Source organism: Eschrichtius robustus, chromosome 21 (genome assembly GCF_028021215.1).
Source record: "Eschrichtius robustus isolate mEscRob2 chromosome 21, mEscRob2.pri, whole genome shotgun sequence".
Lineage (NCBI taxonomy): Eukaryota > Metazoa > Chordata > Mammalia > Artiodactyla > Eschrichtiidae > Eschrichtius > Eschrichtius robustus.
This window is the reverse complement of record NC_090844.1, coordinates 22,457,607-22,481,180: the sequence shown is the minus strand read 5'-3', so window position 1 is coordinate 22,481,180 and position 23,574 is coordinate 22,457,607. Positions and strand designations below refer to the sequence as shown.

Genomic DNA, 23,574 nt, shown 5'->3' with positions numbered 1-23,574 from the left:
GGTTTTTATAATAATTTATTAGAGCTACATAATTCGTGGCAAATAATAACATAGTTAATGCACAAATTGGATACTCTCAATAAAAGCCAATTGTTAATTATTATGTTCTGGTAAGAGCTCTTGAGCTAACTTAAGGGGGAAAAGGCAGGATTATGTCAAGAGTAGAGCCATCCCCAGGATCCAGGGAAGCCCCTGTGCCCCAGGCTCTCTCTGTGTCCCCCTCACCCCGCCGCCCAGTCTGTTGGTACCCGCGGCCCGTCATTCTCTTCGTCCATCACCCTGTCTCCCGTCTCCGGCCCCCTGCCCCCGACTTGGTCCCCCCTCCCCGCCCCCCGTCTCCCCTCTTGGCTTCCCTCGCATCTTCTGCCCCCACCTCAGGTGTGGTCGCCCCTCAGTGCCAGCTCCGTCTCTCGCTATGGACTTGCCCCGTTTTCCCTTCTGCCCTCAGACCAGCTTGCTCTACAGCTCACACATGATCCGAGCGGCTGTGCCTGCCTCTCTCTGCTTCAGTCACCCCGCGCCCCGCCCCACAGACCAGTTCTGTCTCTCACCCCACTTTCCAGTTCCCAGGGAGCCCTCCGACACACCTCCTCCAGCTTTTCGCACCGGGCGGCATGTCGCTGCCACACTCAGGAATGGACTGCCTGTGGCCAGGTGGCCGGCCCTGGTCTAGTTCTGGGGCCGGGGTCCTGGGGGCCTCAGGAGCTCTGGGGAAGGAAGCCGGCCTCGTGCTAAACACTTGTGCATACGTGACCTCATTCAGTCCTCACAGCGACCCTGTGATGTATCGTCCCCAGTAGGGATGTGGAAACTCGGGCCCAGCACCGGTAAAGCCATTGCCTGGGGACCCCCGGCTGACCGGCAGCCTCCACAGGCCATCCTGCACCCTCCTCCTCCTCATGTTGGGCTTTCCTGAAGTTACTCAGTGGATCCTTAATAAGTCAAAATGCTCTGATGCTAAGTAAACGTACTGTCTTTTGCATGAGTTTGGATGTTACTCCTAAGGCTTCTGAGCTATCAGTACGGGCTTGATATCGATAGGATTTTATAAAAACCTCACTTGAGCCCCTCGTGGTATCTACCAACAGCTTCACATGCTTGGGATCCAGGAGGATTTCTTTGATCTAGATCAAGTCCTTGTAGAAACACCTAAGTAAGGTTTAAACATCACTCGCTGGTTTGCAGAATTTTTAAAAGCTCCTCCATCCCTTTTAAAGAAAGTGTGAAGCTCGCGTAAATCAAATTTTGAATAATGAGTGCTGATTGACTTGTCTCTTCATAACCCCTGGCATCAGGAAAGATTTCATATGGACGTGAGAATTGTATGCCTATCTGCAGCGAGGTGAACATTCTTGGACTATCCTCCTTGCTGAACAAAGGTTGTAAGTACTTCGCTGCATTCCGTGAAATTTGCTGTGATGAAATCTAAGAACCAAGCGGTGCCGGGTGGGGAGAGGCTTAGTAGTGAGTAACCTTCCATTTCTGCTTCCTCCTCGTTATTTGACCTCCTGCCACAGGGGCCTTGGTGGCATCCCATAAGGGAAGCCACTAATCCCCCAGCAGTGCATTCCGGCTCCATCTGGCAGCTGCTTCCTCTCACACCCAAGGCCAGGCAGGCAGTGGCCTCGGACCTCGACGGGCGGCCAGCGTGAATGCATGTGTTACTGACGCCCAGATCCGGTCCTGTCCTGACTCAGCATGTTCTCGCATCTCCTCAAGGGAGGAGAGCTAGGGAAGGATGCTGAAACTAGAGGCCTTTACTTGCTGGAGAGCTTTTCTCTGTCACTTGTGATACTTTTTCTTAATCAAATGTGTGCTCTGGGTTTGTGAAAGCTTCCAGTAGCTTCTCCTACTAGATTGTTTAATGCCATGATGCAAATGGCACCTCGGCTGGAGTCTGGAATCACACTTGACACTTGGCCGGGGCCCTGACTGTCCAGCAGGCTGAGGTTTGCCACAGGGCACCCCCGAGTTGGAGGTGCCCCCAGAACAGGAATCAGCCCCAGGGGTGGGCCTGGGGAGACCACAGGGTCCCTTGTGGGCACACAGACCCACCCTCCAAGGGGCCGCGAGATTGTTTAGGAAATGGGGGTGGCCAAAACAAAAGAACCCTGTTAAAAAATGAGTGTGACATGAGTCCGTTTGTGTAAAATTGTTTGTGGGAGTGAGGGAGGGGCAAGGAAGAGAAAGACATTGAGATGTGATGAATAAAGAAATTGGGAACAAATATAGTTCTCACTCTTAACACGACTGTCAGATGAAAGAAAGGAATGTTACACTCATGCTTACGGTTTGATTTTGCTTGGTGGAAGAGAAATCAGTCCCAGAAGTCCCTGCTGTGTGTATATGTTTTATCTGCATGTCTGAGCCAGGAGAAAGGGAAGGAAGGGTCCACACCAATCCATCCCTGGATACTTTGGGGGTGGGGAAGGGGGGAAAGGGATTATAGCCTCTTCTTTATACATTTTATGTTAATTTGCTTATTAAAACCAGTACATGGTAACTTTCATAATTAAAAACAATAAATTTAAAGAAATATTTAAAAAACAAGAAAGCTGTTCTAGGCAGGAAACAGGGCAAAAATTAATTTACACTGGGGGTAGATTATTTTAAGTTTTATGCCTAATGGGCAGTCTGTGTAAATGGTGTAAAACTCAAAGGGTACGTAAGGCTGTATGGGGAAAGGAAAGTCTCTCCACAGCCATCTGTCTCTCCTGAAGTCAGCCAGTTTTGCCAGATTCCTGCACGTCCTTTCAAGATGCTCTGTGGTTTTACAAATGTACATTTGTAAAAATAGGGCAAGAGAGAGTCCTGCCCCTGCCAAAAAAAAAAAACGGCAGCGTAATGTAAACACTGCTTGGGTCTTTTTATTGGACATATTGCTACATATAGAGCTGTCTGACTCCTTTTACACTGGTTGTATGATATTCCATTCTATAAGCTGGTCTTACTTAACCAGCCTTCTGCTGAACAGGCATTTCAGTTGTTTCCAGTCTCCTACTTTGGAAACAATGCTGAAGTAAATACCTGCGACTATATCCTTCGACATTTATGGGTATATCCACAGAATAAATATCTTGAAGTGGATTGCTAAATTTCTCTGCAGAGAGGAGGGACAAATTGACACTTCCTTCAGAAATGTGTAAAAGTACTAGGTATTCTTTAGAGAACAGTGCTGCCTTGGAGGTGGGTATAATATAAAGTCAGCAATAGGGATTTTAGGGAAGGCATTAGGAGAGTCAGGACCTTTTCAACTGCTCCTCTAAGGTACTTCTCTTTCCAGAAGTTATTTTTGCTCAAACCTTGGTTTTTGTTTCAGATTAATAAAGTCGTGAGGAAGAAATAAACATATAGTGAGCTGCTATTATGTGCCAGACATTGGGTTAGGTCAATTGCAAATATCATTTAATTCTTGTAGCATTCCCATGAGGTATATATTTGACATTTACTATCCACAGTTCACAGATGAAAAAAAGAGGCTCAGAGAGGCTAGGTAACTTCCCCAGGGTCACACAGTGGATAAGTGGCAGAGCCAGCTTTCCGACTTTGTCAGAGTGCTCACGTTCTTTTGATCTTTCTCCTTCTCTCTCTCTTAGAAATTTAGTAATCTCTGTAGCTCTAGCATTGCAGAAAATCTAGGGATGCACTGAACAATGAACTAGGTATGTAGAAGACTGGTGTCACTTATGGTTGAGCTAGGAATATGTGTCATTGCTTGTGCCTCAGGAGTCTTTTAAATAGATTTGTGGGGTGTACAGAGGAAGTTTGCTGTTGGATTATATGGATTGTCCTTAATGTACAAAGGGCTGTGTTGCAAAACTTCTTTAACTCTGAAGGAGAAGACACAGCCTAAGTAGGGTCTGCACAAAGCCAGTTAGATTTTGCTGAGCTCTGGTTATAGTAAAGGGCAGAGGAAAGAAGAGGGGCTGAAAACAAGGAGACAAAAGTCATTTTAGGAAAAAAAGTTCATTTAATGAGCTCTAGGGAACACTCAGCCTGCTGCCATACTAACTCATGAATTACAGTGGATTGTTGGTAAGCAAGACAAGAAAACAGGGAACAAACAAAACAAAAATCAAGCGATTGTTTTTTACTGAACTCTTCTCAAATGAGATCAAGGAATTACGGTGAAATGCCACAGCTGTAAATCATTTCTGCTCCTGGAGAGGTTAGAAAGGGCTTATAATATTTACACTTTTTTTCCGACGGAATTTAGGTCTGAGCAAAATCTTTTGTGTCCTCCAACCTCAAAGTTTACTGGGGATGGAAGTCCAGATTTGCTTTGACATACCATAAAAAGAATCTCATGAGCAGAGGGTCAAACTAATTTTGTAATATATGAATTATGCCCAGTGCTATTTTAAATAGATTTTAAACTAAAATATATAAATAATTTTTTACTGATCTATATGATTCTGGGTTCTGAAACTTCTACATGTCACATGCCTGCTACATAACACACAATGTCAGCCCCAGGAGAGAGAAAACACTCCAATGAAGCAAGCCAAAGAAACAAGATTCAAACAAGGTAAAGTGATGTGTAGACCAGGATTTTTCAGTTCTTTCCTGTCATGCTGAAGCTTCCAGCTCCTGAATAACAACACATGTTTCCCTTGTCCTAGACACCCAAGAGTATGTCTCCTCTCTTGGGCATAAGAATCTTAGAGTTACATATGTGTAGTAAAGAGTGGACCCAGCTGGCATACTCACAATGACCAAATTGTGTTGATCATACTTTAAACTAATACATTGCTCCACGATGAAGTTGCAGTAAATGATATATTTGCTTTCTAGACATGAATGAGATGCCTTACTGGATATACTCCAGGAAGGGCAGAGAAACTGGCTTCTAATCCATATGGAATAATTCACTGGTGAATTCCTTTCAGGATAGCCCGTGATTTATCTAGAATATAATCTTTACATATCTGGATTCTTCAAACTAGACCAAAGGGAAAATCTGGGCTGCAAGACTCAGTTAGAAATGTGAGATGGTGCTATGCTGACAGCTGGTGGTCCCTGACCTGTATCTTCTGAGACTAGAACCCAGTGTGGTGGATGACCAGTTCATGAGTTGAACAAAAGAAGACCTCCTACAGGGCAGTGTGTGTGTTCATTACAGGTACGGCACTTAGGGCTAAGTACCATAAGGAGTACAAGAAAAAAAAAAAAAAGTAACACATGAAGCATATATGATAAGGAGGCACCACAGTCTAGAGCACGAGCTCTGGAATCACACAGGCTTGGTGCGAATCCCGGCTAAGCCACTACCATCTGCATACCCTGAAGAACAGTCGAAGGTTGAAATGTTGTTTTACCAAATTTCGAAAAAGAAGTGAAGAAAGAACCTATCTGCCAGGAAGGGACATGGTGGGGTGCGGCATCCAGTCGGGTCAGGGCTCTGCATCCCCTGCTCAGAAACCGGCTTTTACACGCGCCAAAAAGGCAGGATCCCATCCAGCAGGCCAGGTACTCCCATCTGCGGATTCTTCCCTTGGTGAATAGGAGGGACTCGCCAAAGAAGCCCGTGCTGTCTGCTCGTAATTCCACGATGTTCTGCCGCTCGAGAACCATCAAGATTCCTCCACCGGGACGCAGATTTACCCTCCTGCGTTCACCACCTGAGCGGGCAGTCAAGGTTAGGAAGCCGGTACCGTCCAGTCACCTCCCACTTCCTTGCCCAAAGCAGAGTGAGGTGAAGGTCCAAGAAGAGCCCCGAAGAGGCATGGCAAAGATGGAGGATCACACAGAGACCGAAGGAGAGGACGATCGGAAGCGGGGCCACCGTAGCAATGGGGATACACCATTGACATCCAGGCCCCAGGAGACCAGTGGAGTCCTCACTTCCCTCAAGTGCGATCCTGAGCTTCTGGACCTCCTTCCCGAGCACCCAGAAGACAACTTGAGTGAGAACGCCCAGATGTCTCCAGTGAGCTCCTCCTCAGAAAGCCATGTCATCCGCTCACATGGGGATGCTGGAGAGGTCCTGCCTCCTTGGAAGCCTGAATCCCATGCCACGGTGTTCTCTGCCCCAACCCCATGCTGCTCCCTGCTGCCGGAGAGGCCAAAAAAGAAGTGCTGGGTGAAGACCACAGGCTCAGCCCACCAGGCTCACTGATGTCTGGGAAGGAGCTGCAGCGTGAAAAGTCTTCACACATCCCATCAAGAAGCTCCTCTTCCCAGTATCTACCAGCAGTAGGCCCTGCAAGCGGAAGGTTCCCCTGTCGCTTTTTCTGCCGCTGCTGGGGCTGAGGTCATCCCCGCCACTGACATGGGATCGGGGTGAGCTGCCCCCTCCTCCTAAGCTTCCGTGCTTAGCTCTTGCCAAAAGCCCAGGCAACTTGGAGAAGAACACTGAGTGTCAGTGGAACAAGATCCTGAATAATATAAGGAAGGCCAGGGAAGACTGCAGTGCCCCTCAGCCTGCCCCTTCTCTCTCCCCACCTGCCTCAGAGACTGCAGACTCCCTGCCCCCGGCCACTCACACTTTGGAGGTCCCTGCTACTACCACCGACTTGGCCGACCTGTATTCCAGGTCTCCCATCCTGTCTGTCCCTCCACCTTCCCCGACACCTGAAACAGGATACACGGTCCCTAAGTCCCCTCCTCTTGCTATTCCTGCGGATTCTCTCCCTCCTTCAGCTTCCCATCCCATTTTGGGAATTCCACTCAAGAAGAATGAAGGCCCTTTTCATTCAGTCATGGCCACAACACCTCTTACTTCTGACCTCCCACACCTCCTAGCATCCCAGTTTCCTCCTTCCAGCCACCGTCCCATGAAGAGGAACCCCCAACACCCATCTGTGTAGATTCTACCCCTCCTTTATACGTGCCTACCCCTCTTCCAGTCCCTACCATCAATCCCCCTATTTTAACTGGGCAGCCCATGACTTCTACGGCAATCCCTCCCACCAGCATGGTCACGGCATCTGGAAGTTTGACCTTCCAGCCTACTGTAGATCCTGATGTCACTGACATGGACACTACTCCCCCTTCCCAGGCTGTCATTTTCCATTCTGCCCCTGTGTTCCCCAGCCCCCCATTTACGGCTTCAGCCATCATCAGTGCTTCAGCAGGCGGCACCTCTGACACCGAAGCTATGGACACCACACCTCCTTCCCAAGCTGTCATTTTCCATTCTGCCCCTGTTTTCTCCAGCCCCCCGTTTACGGCTTCAGCCATCATCAGTGCTTCAGCAGGCAGCACCTCTGACACCGAAGTTATGGACACCACACCTCCTTCCCAGGCTGTCATTTTCCAGTCTGCCCCTGTCTCCAGGCAGAACCAAAAGCCATTTCACATGTCTGTTCCTAGTTCTGGGAACACACCACCCAGTGACAGCAATGCCTCAGCCCACGCCTCGACTCATTTACCTGCAACGTCGGCCAGCAGACCAACACTTCAAGCTTCTCTTGGACCCAGGTCTCCTGTCTCAGGCCACATTTGGGGCCAACGATGGGCAGAGGCCTAACGGTTATTTTCTATTGGGAAACCCAGTAGCCCCAGCACAAGATAAAGTCCTAACCTCTCCTGTGGCCCAGCCACCAAGAGTCAGCACAGCGCAGTCAGGATTGCCGGGTTCCCTATTTGTCACCACCAGCAACACGCAGCCGGCCTTTGGCGACAACCCAGGCATTCTCCCCAGGGCTGTGTCCATTGCTACTGGCTTTGGAGTTGCCACCAGGATGCCCAGTACTGGGGTCAGTAGCTCGCTCTTTGCCGACACCACACCGGGCCCACTGTTCACGGGACCTGCAGCCCCGACGGCCGGTGGGAGCCTTGGAGTCCGTGTGTCAGCCCCAGGCCTCACTCATTCAGAGGCATCCAGACCACTTAACTTTGGGGCAGGACTAAGTGGGGCACCCAGCACCACTTCTGTTCCTGCTTTGGGCCAGACAACCTGCCATCTACCTGACCACGGCAAGGCTGCTGCAGTAGGAGGGGCAGGCACCATCCCAGCATTTGGGAACAGACCTGATTCCCCTTAAATCCAAATACCTGGGGCCTACCTGGGCTGAATACAGGTGGTCCGGTGATGGCAGGGGACAACACCATCCCCACGATGGGAGGCCCTCGTGTTTCCACTTTCCGTCACTGCACCCAGGGCCCATCTGGACGTAGAAAATCTACGTTTAAAAGTTCCATCACCAAGGAGAAGAAATCTGTGTCAAGGAACATGTCAGTTTCCACCTTCCATCAGAGCACACCACATCTGTTGGAGTTACAAGTGTGGGTACCACCCGTGGGTTTCAACACACTTCTAGTTCTACCTTATTTCCAAACACAAGTGGCCCACCTGCCCACAATCCAGGTGGTGGTCGTCTAGGAGGGAACAACATCATGCCCATGATTGGAGGACCTGGTATTCCCGCTTACAGCTGGGACCCACCTGGCCAATACTCAGGTGGTGCGGATGGAGGACACAGCGTCTCACTGGTGCTGGGAGGCCGTGTGTCAATAACTGCCATCAGACTTGGAACCCATCTGTGCAGAGAACGGGGGGGCGATGGGGGACAGCACCACACCTGCTGTGACTGGATACACTTCTGGTGCCGCATTCATACAAAGCACCTGGGCCCCCCCCCCGGCCAAAACCCAGGTGGTGCCATGGGGGATAGCAGCATCCGTATTTAGAGAGGAACCTCCACTCTCAGGAAGAACACTGGGGCCCCCAGGTCAGGACACCCCTCTGGCTCAGAGGAGCCGGCATTGTGTTTGGAGGCTCCTGGTCAGGGCAGCTGTGCCTGTGCTCATAGGAGTCTGGCAGCCTCATAACCTGCCCAGGGCTTCATAGGAGCCATCAGCTAATTCCTTTCTTCTATGAAGAAACTCAACAAATGAAGAGGAGATCTTATTCTGCAAACTGTGTAACCATGAATGGACTTTGCCTCACTGGAAAGCGGCTCAGCCCCTTTAAGTGAAACTTAACCTCCTCTCTTCCTACAGCAAGCCGGAGGACCACACATCTGGGGTGTGCAAGAGTGTGTGTGTGTTTGTGTTGGAGGGTGAGGAGCATATGAGCCCAGTTCAGAACTACACCAGACTTGACAAGCTCCAGTTAGGAGAGCGGAAGAGAGCTGCATGTATCGTCCACTGTGCCATCCCTGGCTTGGCTGTTAACTTGGCGGACCCAAGCTCTGGGCCAGTTTTCCCTACACTTGGAGCTGGCAGGATGCCCACTGCTGTTTTCAGATGCTTCCTCTCCCCCTGTGCATTTGCTTCAATGGGCCCTTCTCTTTCCCAGCTTTATGTACATATATATATGTCAGTAAAACCTTGTTCGTATTAATCTGCTTCTGTTTATGTGACTGGCTCAGCTGTAGAGGAAGAACTGACATGTGTGAGTGGTGATGTGTGAGCCAGACTTAAGGCCCCAAAATTTTGTGTCCCAGTGACTGGGATGTGGAATTAGGTACATATTACGGCTGCACGTGCTGACTCCTGAAATCTGTTTAGAGTGTAAGGAGAGACAATCAGGAGGAACTGAGGTCCAGAGGAGGGAGAGATGGCGTGACTCACCCTGGCTTCTCTATATGTGTCTCTGTCCCCTCACCACTCTGACCACACTGGAGGCTAGATAATCCCTGATGTGTGATAAGGAACCACACTTTATGATTTTAGTTTTTGAAAATGTTTAAATGTCTTTTGGGGCATCTTTTTATTCAATTGAGAATTAGGCCAGTCATCTTCATACTTTCCCACTCCACCTGGAGAGGATGGATTTGGCATCCAGGTTCATGTGTCTGGAGAAACAAAGGAAGAGTTCATACCTGCTCTGTAATTATTGAAAATTTAAGTTGACCTCAAATTTACCATGCTGCTTAAAATAGCAGAAAAGATCCTCTTTAATAACTGGCTTGGCTCTGAGCTAAACCGCTGAAATATCAAATCGCAAGAGTTATAATTGTGCCCAGTTCTGGCTGACCCTGGAGTTCTGCTGGGCCTCCACTAGGTTTAATAACGGCAAAATTCCTGAGTCTGTGCCGCCTCTCTTCCAGTTGGAGGGGAGAACAGAAACCCATGTAAATTATCTGGTAGGTTAGCCAGTAATAAATGCTATGGAGATTAAGCAGTATATGGTGAGTTGAGATTATGGGCAGAGAGAAGCAAGGCTTTAAACTTAAACGGTAGACAGGATAAGTCTTACTGGGAAGGTGGAATTTGAACAGTCTAGAGGGAGGCAGATGAGTCAGACATCTGAGGGAAAAGCATTCCGGATCATGGGAATAACCTCTGCAAGGCCCAGAGGAAGGATGCCAGTGTCCTCAGGGAAGAGTTAGTAAATAATGTGGCTGGAATAGAGTCAGCAAGTGGGAGGGAGGGAAGGAGGAAAGGAGGACAGAGAAGATGTGCATGGAATTCCCTGCATCACCATTTATTGATTGTGTGATCACAAACAGTTAACTCAACCTTCAAGTGTTTCAGTGAACTCAGTGCTTTTTCTATGGCCTATTTACCTCTCAAGAGTTTTGGAAGGATAAAATAATGTAGGGAAGTGACTTATAAGCCATTGTTATTGTTCTATACATAAGGATAGATGGATAGACAGATAAAATAATGTAGGGAAGTGACTTATAAGCCATTGTTATTGTTCTATACATAAGGATAGATGGTAGATAGATAGATAATAGAGTTAAGGACTGAATTTCTGTGCCCCCCCCCCCCACCAAATTCATATGTTGAAACCCTATCCCCTTATGTATGATGGAAGTAGGAGGTGGGGCCTTTAGGAGGTAATTAGGTTTAGAAGAGGTCATGAGGGTGAAGCTGCCATGATGGGATTAGCTCTTATAAGAAGAGGAAGATACACCAGAGCTTTCTCTCTCCACCATGTGAAGAGACTGCAAGAAGGTGGCCCTCTACAAGCCAAAAAAGGAGGACTCACCAGGAACTGGATTTGCCTTGATCTTGGACTTCCCAGACTCCAGAACTGTGTGAAACGTCTGTTGTTTAAGCTACTCAGTCTATGATATTTTGTTATAGCAGCCTGAGCAGACTGATACAGATAGGTAAACAGGGAGATAATGATAGATAGATAGATATACATACATACATACTTCGATGACAGATGGGGATACTGCACATATCAGTATGCTTAATGAATTCCTTTGAATGCTTTCACTTGGCAATCCAAATGGGAGATCCCCTTTTTAAAGGGAGCATAAAAGTGCCTGCTTTTATGAAGTACACACATGGAAAAATATAACTCAGCCTAAAAATGCACAACACTGAGCCTAGTGCAACATTTATGAGATTAGACCTGTAAAAACAAAGAACACTGTCACAGAGAGGCTGCCAGACTCCTCCAGGCACCCAGCCACCTGATTCATTTACTCTACGTTGTTTGTTACGGTGCCAGAGGATCAAAACTCCTGCTCCCAAACCTTTTTTTTTTTTTAGATTCCATATATATGTGTTATAAACATATATATGGAATCTAAAAAATATGAAAAACATGTATGAAAAACATACAGTATTTGTTTTTCTCTTTCTGACTTACTTCACTCTGTATCACAGACTCTAGGTCCATCCACCTCACTACAAATACCTCCATTTCGTTTCTTTTTATGGCTGAGTAATATTCCATTGTATATATGTGCCACATCTTCTTTATCCATTCATCCGATGATGGACACTTAGGTTGCTTCCATGTCCTGGCTATTGTAAATAGAGCTGCAATGAACATTGTGGTACATGACTCTTTTTGAATGATGGTTTTCTCAGGATATATGCCCAGTAGTGGGATTGCTGGGGCAGGACAGGAATAAAGACGCAGACCTAGAGAATGGACTTGAGGACACGGGGAGGGGGAAGGGTAAACTGGGACGAAGTGAGAGAGTGGCATGGACATATATACACTACGAAATGTAAAGTAGATAGCTAGTGGGAAGCAGCCGCATAGCACAGGGAGATCAGCTCCGTGCTTTGTGACCACCTAGAGGGGTGGGATAGGGAGGGTGGGAGGGAGACACAAGAGGGAGGAGATATGGGGATATATGTATATGTATAGCTGATGAAACTAACACACCACTGTAAAGCAATTATACTCCATAAAGATGTTAAAACAAAAAACAAAAAACTGCTCCCCGGCTTCAGAGAATCTCCTGCCCTTTGTAGTCAGAACTGCCTCCCAGAAGCAGGGTTGAAATCCAGTTTGCTTCTAATAGTTCCACACCTTCTCTCTGTGGTGCCTGGCAATATTACCAGGGACAATTTTTAATTTTAAAAATTCATACTTCTTGGCTTTTTATTTTTAAAAAATGGCCTTCAAAGCTGAAAAGAACGATCCTGATAAGGCAAGCATTTAACAAATGTATGAGAGATTTAAAGATAATTTTGAATTTCATGTTTTGATGCATTTACACAGTTGAAGCCATTTCTAAATAAGTAAAAATATTTTTTTATGAAAATAATACATGAACATGATAGCAACTCAAATAATACTGAAATTCAACCCTTCTAACCCCAGTTCCCCTCTCCAGAGGCAGTTTTTCGCTACTCAGTGTTACCCCCATAATTCTAAACATTATGTTTATCCTGCTATATCCATTTTAGATAAGTTTTAACACCCTAACGTGAAGGAGGAAGATAAACTCCTACCCCCACTACTACTCATCCCTCTTCTTTTCCAATACATCATATTCATTTCATTACTTATGCTGCTTCTCTTTTGTAACTTCATGGAGTTGTGCTAGCTTTATTGATGGGAGAAGCGGTAGCATAGCAGCTAAAAGCACTGGTTCTGGACATGGACCACCTGGCCTGCAAGCTTGGAAGCTTTGTTCCTCGGTTCATTAGCTCTGCAATCCTGAGTAATTTATATAACCTTTCTGGGCCTCTGTTTCCTCACCTGTAAACCGAGGAAATGGGTGATACCCATTGCATGGAGTTGCTCATGATGATGCAAATAATAATAAGGCCTTTGCAGCCTTTAGTATCCAACATGCAGAAGCTCTCAAGAAATATTAGCTATAGTATATAGCTATACTATCAACTTTCTTATGGCATCAACTTTCCCCCTAATCTTATAATTTTCTTTAGGCATGAGACTATTTGTGCACCCACAGTTCTCTGTCTTTCCTCCCCCCTTGTACAACTCACCTCCTGTCAATACCATGTTTGTTTCATTTGTCTGTGCTGATCACATTTACATTTTCCTATGCAATCACAGCAAAGGGTCCTGTGTTTTATCTACAGGTTGACACTAAGGGTTGAAAACCAAGAAGTTATATTAACTATTTAAGTTTCGCTCAGTCCTGGGGACAGGAGTATGGTAGAACTGTATTTTCTTCTCTCTGTATGTCAAGAATTAGAAGAAGATTTGAGAATTTCAGACTCACAGATGCATGTCTTTCTTGTCCTAAATATTTTCTTTTTAGCGATCTAGGAACAGCCCTTGACTGTTAGGAGACCGCCCAGGCCCTCCCTGAGCCAGTCACTGCCGTGAACCCGGGGTGATGTGATGTAGTGAGGCTGCCTGACCAGCAGTTCATACTTTACCTGAGACAGAGCTGGGCGTGGTCCTCTCAGCAGTCCCAGGACAGGAACTTTCTCTAATTCTTGAGAGACATATGCAGGGAAAATACCCTGCTTATTACTAACCAGAGTTTTAGCCTGAAGTGCCATACAAACTTTTTAATCTTACAAGATACATGAGGCCCTTGGTGAGATCTCACTTATGGCCTGGACCATTATGTGGCTCAATATAGAATAAGGACTACCTGCCTCATAATTACCTGGAGTACTGGTTGAAATCCAGATGGTTTTCAGATGCCCCTCCCAGGTAGGAAAACCGAGGCTCAGAGAATCCCACAGGTGCTAAGTGTTAGAGCCATAATACGGATCTCCTGGATTTGTCCAAGGCTGAGGGGCTGGGAGAGACATAAAAACCAAACAAAACATAACCACTCTTGAAAAGTTGTCTCTCTAAAGTAAATAGGACTTTTGTCTTAAATTCACGCTAAGTTGGAGGTCCGAAACTTTCCTAGAAATAGGTTTTCAGAAGATGGAGGACAAATGAAATTTTATGTCTAAAGATATGGGGATTGGTTGGGGTTGGGGGGGACATTGAGAGAAAGGGTTCAAAACACGAGCTCCATCAATTTCTAGTTTACTACAGGACTAGCCCAGGCTGTTGTATAGAAACTTGGAAACACTGTGGTGAAATATCTAAGCTAGCCACGTGGATAGTCAACTCAAAAATACTTTTCTGTTTCCCTTGAAACACGATTTTATTGATTTCACCAAATAAATATCTCAAAGTTATGACAGAAAGTTGAGTAAGTTATATGCTTGGAATTGCATTTATTAACAAGCACAATTGTAGTGCTTAGACTATAACAAGTACAGTTCTAAGTGCTTAGCAAATATTAACTCAATCCTCATACTTGCAACCCTATAGGTAGGTATTATTTGTAATATTCACCTTTTTTTTTGGGAAACTGGGGCCCAGAGAGGTTGAATAGCTTGTCTAATGTCACACAATTAGTAGGTGGCAAAAACCCAGGATTAAAACCAGACTGTCTAGACTTTCATCACTTTGCTGTGTCACCTTATTATAAGTTGTGTTTAGGGAAGGGACTAAATTGACAAGACTCTCAACTAAAAGGAGAAGGGAGAAATGAGAAAATGAGTGATCCTAGAAACTAGAGAGGATTTAGGCTCAGAAATTTCTGGTGATGAGACCCAGAAGAACAAGAACTTGGTTGGAATATTAACTTGGGGTAGTATCTGAATCCATTGAGAAATGGGTTTGTTTTCTTTAAAATTTAGAAAGGCCAGTTAGATGAAGATTAATGAAAAAAAAGTAGAAAGGAAAAGAATAAGGTGCCTTAAGTGAGACATAACCTCTTCCCTCTAAGTAATAGGGGTGGAGGTCCTGTGGGAAAGGATGGAACTCTCTCTACCAGGTTTGTTAACCAGGATGAACAAGGAGAAAAATGGCAACCATTGTACTGGTTTTGATGATCCCTCAAAACCAAGGCTTCAGTTTCCAAGAATGGCATATGGTAGCATACCTACCGTGTGTCAGACATGCCACTAAGTGTGTTTCCAGTTTCTCCAACATTTTAATTGGAGAAATAGTTCCTATGAGGTACGCATTAGTTCCCTATGGCTGCTGTAACAAATTACTACAAATGTGCTTGCTTAAAACAAAACACACTTATTTTCTTATGGTTCTGGAAGACAGGTCCAAAACCAGTTTCCCTGGGCTGAAACCAAGAGTTGACAGGGCCATCCATCTTCCTTCTAGCGGCTCTAAGGGAGAATCTGTTTCCTTGCCAGCATTCATTGACTTCTGGCCACATCAGTCCAACCCCAACTTCATCATCACATTCTCTTTGGAGTAGAAACTCCCTCTGCCTCTCTCTTATGAGAACATCAGTGGTTACATTTGGGCCCATCCAGGTAATCCAGGAGGATCTCCCCGTCTCAAGACCCTTACTTTCATCCCATTGGCAAAGTCCCTTCTGCCATTTAAGGTGACATTCACAGGTTCTGGGGATTAGAATGTGGACATTTGGGGGCAACGGTATTATTCAGTCTACTACAAGGTAGATACTATTATCTTTCTCAGATGCAGGAAATGAAGTTTAGGGAAGTAATTTGTCTCAGGTCTATAATTTCCAGAGTAGAGATTTAAATTCTGGCAGTGCGACTTTAGGACACACTCTAAACAACTTTAATCTGTGTCCTTAACTACTGTATAATCCTTGGTTAAGAGTCACACTTAGGTATCAAGACCCAATTGAATAAAACACTATGTACTGTCTCCTCTTTCACTTTGTTTGCCTGGTGTGTTTATGAATCTTGCCCAGAGCAGAAGAGTTCAGAAGATTGTTATGCAGGTTTACTAAGAGAAAGCATTTACTGTTTGATGTGCACTGAGTAATGGAAGGTTTTTTAAAATAGAATATGCCACCAAGTAGTGTTATCACCATTTTACATAATTAAACAACCAGACAACAACAACGAAAAGCTACAGATGCAAAGGTGTCAGGGACATGTCTAAAGGCAGCCTGCCAGAAAAAGGGCTGGTACCAGATGCCAGATGCCCAGGTCTGAATTCATCCTATCCAGTCCTGATTAAGCACCTGTTCAGAGGGATTGTGGCTCATCACCCAACACCTGAGTCTTTATATCCCAGCTTCAAGACGGAAAGTAGCCGAGGGATCACAGATATTGTACTGATCACTGACTCATAATCTGCTATCCCCATCCTTTGTGGGACAGAACTTGGCACTTCTAAGATCCTTTTCTGCTTGAGAAAGAGCAGAGCAGCCTTTGCTCCTCTGGCTGTGGCCTACTGTGCTTTGCAAAGGTGATTTGGCAAGTGCAGCTGCAAACCCATCTCCAGTATCACACATCTATGGAAAATTCCAGTCAGGTTTTAGACCCAGTCACAGTACAGTTTCCTGAGGATCTGTAATGATTTGCTGAGGATCAGTAATGCTCTCCGTATGCTGGCTGACAAGGGCGTGACCTCTGCGCTTACTATACTCCATCTGTCAGCTCTGCTCTGACACAGTTGTCCGCGGGATTCCTTAGGAATATTGGAGGTATTTAGGCACAATTTCAGGGGCTGCTCTTTCCTGTATCCTCTCATTTCTTAATCAATGTTTCCCAGTTGAGACTATAAATAATTCAACTTGGGTGGGTTATCAGAGGCATTCTTCCCTACTCTACTCCATTTGAATCTCTGTGCTCTTTAAGTTTCACATACGTGGCATCACATGTTTCCCATCATCGCTATTTTCAGCAGTCGGGGCTACAAAGGTAATTGTTAAGTTCATTAGCCTTTCCATTTCTTTCCCTCTTGGTTGTTTAAGAGTGATTTGCTAAAGACTGTGCGTTTCGATGTTTTGCAAGGCTCAGTGGTACAGAGACAGTATTGGAATTCTGCCCTGGAGAAATAGACATTCTGTTCATTGTTCTCCTTCTCTTATAGAACAGAAAAGAGATTCATCTATCACACAGTTACTCAGGGTTTCTCTACTTGCATTGCCAAGGATCTGGATAAGACTGGTAGTACTCCACATTTTCTGTTGGAAGGTACTTTGCATTCCATAAAATTAAATCCACACCATATGAGAACTTTAGTCTAACCTCTCATCTATTGATTCATGAGGTTTGACTCACTGAGATTTCCCCTCCTCATACTATTGTGAAGAAAAGAATTGTTGGCCAAATCCATGGTCAAATGTTTATATTATGTTTCCTAGTTTGTCAAGTTATCTTTATGTTTGGATTGCCTTTTGCCGTGCAGAATTCTTTAATTTTTATGAAGTCAAATCAACTCTCCTTTTTCTTTATGATATCTCAGTTTCATGTTCTGCTTAGGAACAGACTTCCTCATAACAAGAATATGACTTCTTATCCTATTTTACATTCTTCTAGGTATTTGTTTCTTGCAATAGAATATTACCAAACGTATGCTATACATGCAGTCCTCGCTCTGAACAGTTTGCCCATGCATGAATTTCAGTTACCATGATTTAGTTAAATAATCCCAGGACCCCAACAAAACCATCAAATTTCAGTTACTGCCATATTAACTGTGAGGAAGGGCATAAAGTACAAACTTCACAGCTAGTTCTTAAGTCCACAAATCACCCTGGATATAACAGATGTGTATCATGGTCAGTGAACAATCAGGTCCCTTCTTTCCAAGTCTGTAGGTGCTTGGTCACTGTGCATGTTATTCGGTTCACATACAGACAGCAAGATCCATGTATTGCTTAGAATTGAACCGTTTAATCTTCAAGTATTTTGGAATTTTCCAGCTTTGTTTTTGTTATTGATTTCCAGTTTGACCTCACTGTGGTCTGAGAACAGACTTTATATGATTTCTGATGTTATAAATTTGTTAGCGTGTGTTTTATGGCCCAGAATGTGGTCTGTCTTGGTGTATACTTCATGTGAGCTTGAGACAATGTGTATTCTGCTGTTGTTGGATGAAGTAGTCTGTAGATGTTTATTATATCCATTTGGTTGATGGTGTTGTTGAATTCAGCTATGTCTGTACTGATTTTCTGCCTGATGGATTTGTCCATTTATGATAGAGGGGTGTAGAAATCTTCAACTATGATAGTGGATTTATCTCTTTCTCCTTGCAGTTCTATCAGTTTTTGTCTCACGAATTTTGATGCTTTCTTGTTAGGCACATAAGCATTAAGAATTGTTATTTATGTCTTCTTGGAGAGTTGACCCCTTTTTCATTATGGAATGCCCCTCTTTGTGCCTGATAATTTTCTTTGCTCTTAACTCTGCTTTGTCTGAAATTGATACAGCTTCTTAAACTTTCTTTTAATTAGTGTTAGCATGATGTATCTTTCCCCAACCCTTTACTTTTAAGCTATATGTGCCTTCATATTTAAAGTGGATTTCTTATATTTGGATCTTGTTTATCGATCCTCTGTGACAATCTCTGTCTTTTAATTGGTGTATTTATACCATTGGTATTTAAAATGATTACTGATATCATTGGATTAATATCTACCATATTTGTTAGTTTCATATTTATTGCCATTGTTCTTTGTTCCTTTTTTATATTCCACTCTTTTTCTGCTATTTCTGGTTTTAATCAAGCATTTTATATGATTCACTTTTCTCTTCCTTGAAAATCCAGGCATGATGTACTGGTGAAATTAACTGCAGTGCATAGTCCTTTAGTGATGTGGTGTTATAGAAGCATTTGCATAGTCTTATGATTAGGTCTCAGCTATGAATGTCACAACTGCCTCTCACTATTTTCCCTCCCCTTAGGTGAAACACAGTGGCTGGATATTTCCCTTCCCCCAGGTCAGTTAGGCTCTGACAAAACCCCATAGGTTAGGCCTCTGGTAAAACAGTTTCTCCTGAGGGCAGGCCTTATGAAGAATAGCAGAATGCTCTGGTGTATTTCAAAATTGCTCCTTTTTCACCCTCCCCCTGCCAGAATCCCAAGGGGATTTTCCTTTGACCTTCACCTGGTAGTCACAACCTGGTAGAGCTCAAGAGACAAAACTTGCAAAAGGATAGGGGCTTCCCTGGAGTTTTTTTACCTCACAGACTTTTCCACACACGCCTCCAGCAATCCGTCAAATACAGTTCAGGATTTTCTACCTCACTATTGGTTTCCACAGAGATTTCTGCTCTTGGGTTTCTGTTCCGGTAAGTTGTTATTCTCTGTATCTGCTATTCTGCCTCTCCAATTTTGGGCACGGTGATTTTTCCTGTGACCTCACTTCTCTAATGAATCTAAGAAGAACTGCTGATTTTTCAGTTTGTTCAGATATTTACCTGTTAGGACAGAGTGGCAACTTCCAAGCTCCTTCCATGCTGGACTCAAAACTAGAAGTCTCATAAGTTTTTTACAATGGAATAAAACATGTTAATTCTCAATATTTCTTACGTTTTAGGTTGCACTAAATATAAGGTTTACTAAATTTTTAAGTCTATCTGTAACTTTATAACAAAAAAGTTTCTAGTGCTTTTGTCAGAAAGATTTTAAGGTCATAGAACAATAATATTTTCCCAGTCGATCATTAAGATCAACTTTGCACAGTTCAGCTTGTATGATCATTTTTGTAGTTCCACAGTGAGGACAGCCTGTATTTTATTTACCCTCTATTTTATTTCTCATATATACATGGGTTCCTATTCTGGTTTAATAATATACTGATGTACTGTTATAGCTTATTAGATTTTTTTAAACTACTGAAATTTGGAGTGTGTTTTGATATTGGATATGGACATTTCTTTCCTCATTCCAACTTTACCCTACTTTAAAATATCTGCTTTATGGTGATATATCCCTCTTGATCATAATGACTTTTTAAAAATATGTTGCTGGAATCTATTTGCTAATATTAGTTAGAACTTAAGATCTTAAAAGAAATGTGCTTCTAGTTACTTTTGGGGTAAATTTTCCATATCTGATTTTTGTATTAGGATTCTTCTAGCTTTTTTAATACATTGGAAAATAACTGATGTCTTTCTAAGGTGTATATCTTTGATTATATTTTCTAATTTCATAAAACTACTTGTATTCTCTACTCAAAATATGAGTAAATATTGGCTGCATATAACTTATCAATAATCAGCCATTTTGTCCAGATTTTAAAATGTGTTGGTATAAAGCTAGCATAGTATTCTTTTGTAATTAAAAAAAAAAATTCTGTTTTATAGCTAGTCCCATCTCTATCATATTTGCCAAATATTGCTTATTTTACTGGTCTTTCTTTTGGTTTTATTTGTCAGGTTTACTGCTTTTCTTCTCTATTTTTGACTTTTCTCTTTATTAATTTTGTCCTTCCACTCTTTTGGATTTACCTTGTTCTTTTTCTATGTCTACTGTCCAATTCCTGTAGCTTCAAGAGCCATTTTCAACAACTCAGCCAGCTCTGCCAGCTGTGTCACAGCCACTTTATCATATGCCATTAAAACTTAATCTCATACACTGGGTTAAGACTCAGCAGCCTTATCTTGCTTTCACAATTGTTCTATGGCCTTGGATCCTTCTTCTTCTCCTAAATTAGCACTATCATCAGGGAAAATTCTAGTGGGCTGCATGCTGCTTATAAGCCTTGCCTTTCCTCCAGTTTCATAATAAAAAACATTTCCACCCTTTTTTTGATGTTGATCGAAAATTTAGCAACACTTCTTTGCACTGTATTCAAATCCCGAAATATAAGCAAGTCTTCATGCACACAGGCTCACTGAAATGTCATAATTTTAAACTATGTATGACCTTGAACAATGACCTTTCCAAATACTCCATGGTCCCCCTTTCTTCCTAGGTGTTCAGAGTTTTTCATTCCTACAACATCTTTTACACATGGTCAATTTGTGTCATAAGCTCTTCCTCCCTCCCACTCTGAGTATATATCCAAAGGAAACATCATCATTATTTGAAGAGATATCTGTACTCCCGTGGTCATTGTAGCATTATTCACAAGAGCCAAGGTATGGAAACAACCTAAGTGTCCACAGTAGATTAATGGATAAAGGAAATATGACATATACACACACACACACACACACACACATATATATATATACATACAATGGAATATTATTCAACCTTTAAAAAGAAGAAAATCCTATAATTTAAGACAACATGGATAAAACTGGAGGACACTATGCTAAGTGAAATAAGACAAATAGTGCATGATGTCACTTATATGTGGACTCTAAAAAAATAACTAAATAAACTCTTCCTTCCCTGGACATTTTCCTCAGCAGAATCTAGCTGCCTCTACTATGCCTCTCATCTTTTTTTCATTGTTTGTACCATATCACAACCCCAGGGAACCTATGTATTTACTGATGTGTATCTAGATTATAGTTTACCATTGTTCTTTTTCTTCGTAATTCATTCCTTCCACTTCTGGCATCAGAACCTCATTTTTCCTTTGGAGAAGCCCTTGCGATTCAGGTAGGCTGTGTGTCTCCTCGGCAGTGATGCTCTGACCGAAGCGCAAAGCCCGTGCAATCCTACAATGTTCTGAAACAGTATTGGTGGCCATAATGTCTTGGCACTTGCAGTCCAAAGCAGAATGCATAGGTGAAGGATGTATGGCTAGATAAAGGCTAGAGCCACAGTGAGGAGGAAAATAGGAGGGCGATGGCTCCCACATGTGTGAGCTGGGATGGGGTTCGGGGGCATGGCTGCAGCGAGGCTGAGAGCTGACACCAAAATACAGGGCAACAGGAAGCTTGCTTAGGTGGAATTGTTACAAGCATCACTGCTAAGAGGAATGGGGCCATTTATTATTTTTGAAAGTCAAATGTTTGTAGATTGGCAACTGTCTATACTTTTTGTTTCAAATGGCTTTATTAGACTAATAACCTCTGATACAAATGGGCTTCAATTAAAGAGCTTGTATATAATTTGGTGTAATATCTCAGCTCAAGACATAAGGAGATTTTTCCTCCCATAAAAGCCAGGGTAAATTTTCTCGTAAGTGGTAGAGGTTATTATGGTACTTACTCATTTTTTTCTGTTCATTTAATCAAAAGTGGTGCAATTTCCACTTGATGGAGATTAGATGGTGCTCTTTTGAGCTAATGTTGTGAGTCAGTCACTAGACTACTTTGTGCTTCAAGACTGAAAGAAGCCATTGTCCTTATGTCTTCTTGCCCTTAGCCTTGTCTTCTCCGGGGAGTTCTGGGGGATAGTGTTGGATGAATTGAAGCTTATGTCTCACCTCTAAGTGATGATACTCTTCAGCTTACAATAGGCAGAGAGTAATTCCCTGAGATGGAAGAGGAAGCCAAGCTTACAGGTCTCTAGTTGGTTAGAGATGGGAGGGAGTATGTTTACCTGGACTTACCCTGCCGTAGGTGTCAGCTCTTAACACGTCTATCCCTCAGCAGCAGACGCTGGTGTGTTTCCATATTATTGCTATGCCCTGCAAGTTTATAACCATCAACTGTGTTTAACTACTTTGATCTATTAATTTAATAGCCATGGGTAGGTAGTGTCACCTGCCAATTATTATTAGGTATTAGATAGTATCTACTATTATTACTATTAGAATTTTCTATATGATTGAGTATAGCTTCAGTTTGAGTTTCATCTAACAGAATATACTTTTTTTGTTTTACAAATATCACAGTGAGACGCGCATGAAATAACCATAAATAAAAGCTGAAAAAAGAATCTCAGCAAAAAAGATGCATGCTTATGTGACATTTCTGCCTTCTAGGGCTTTGATCTGAGATTCCCTAATTTTTCATTTTGGATGTCATGGGATGTGGTAAATGAAATTTATCCTTCCCAAATCTGTCAAGCATTTCATTTTGGTGGGGAGGGTGGTCATGCTGTAACACCAGTTGGTGTTTCTTGGTGATAGTTTGGGGTTTTAGTTAACTATAGGGTTTGTTTCTATTTGAGATATAGTTGAGATATAAGTGGCATACAGTAAAATGCACAGTCTGAAAGTATACAATTTGGTAAGTTTTGAGCTGTGTACATACCCATAAAGCCATCACCACAATCAAGAAAATGAACAAATCCCTCTCCCTCGGGAGTTTCCTCTGGGTCACTCCGATCCCTTACCGTCTGCCACCTCCACCCCAGACAACCACTGATCTGCTTTCCGTTACTATAGATTAGTTTCCATTTTCTAGAATTCTATGTAATGGGATCATACAGTATGCACTCTTTTTTGGTCTGGCTTCGTTTCCTCAGCATAGTTATTTCTGGATTCATCTGTGCTGTGTATACCCATGGTTCATTCCCTTTTATTGCTGGTCTGTATTCCATTGTATGGATATACCACAGTTTATCATCTGCTCACCTTTTAATGGACATTTGGGTTGCTCCTGGATTTTGGCTACTTCAGATGAAACTGCTATGAACATTTATATATAGATCCTTGATTGGATTTATGCTTTCTCTTCTCTTGGGTGAAAGTTTAAGAGTGACCTGCTGGATCACATGGCAGGTGTATGTTTCCACTTTTCAAGAAGTGCCACCAGCAGTGTTGAGAGTTGCCGTTCCTGCAGTCCTGACTAACGCTGGGTGTGGTCAGCCTTTGTTGTTTAGACACCCTAAGAGATGTGAAGGGTATCTCGTTCTGGTTTTGG

At 43.4% G+C, this 23,574-nt stretch overlaps 2 protein-coding genes across 6 annotated transcripts in view; both read left to right on the top strand.

The window, feature by feature from the left end:
* Positions 1–23,574, top strand: part of MFHAS1 (multifunctional ROCO family signaling regulator 1) — a 125,695-nt gene that overhangs the window by 66,251 nt on the left and 35,870 nt on the right. The window lies entirely within an intron of this gene.
* On the top strand, positions 803–7,988 carry LOC137756089 (nuclear pore-associated protein 1-like). The gene is given in 7 exon segments (XM_068532360.1): positions 803–901; positions 1,518–1,648; positions 5,446–6,082; positions 6,130–6,175; positions 6,178–6,723; positions 6,726–7,422; positions 7,601–7,988. Coding segments are annotated over 7 exon segments (2,544 nt in total).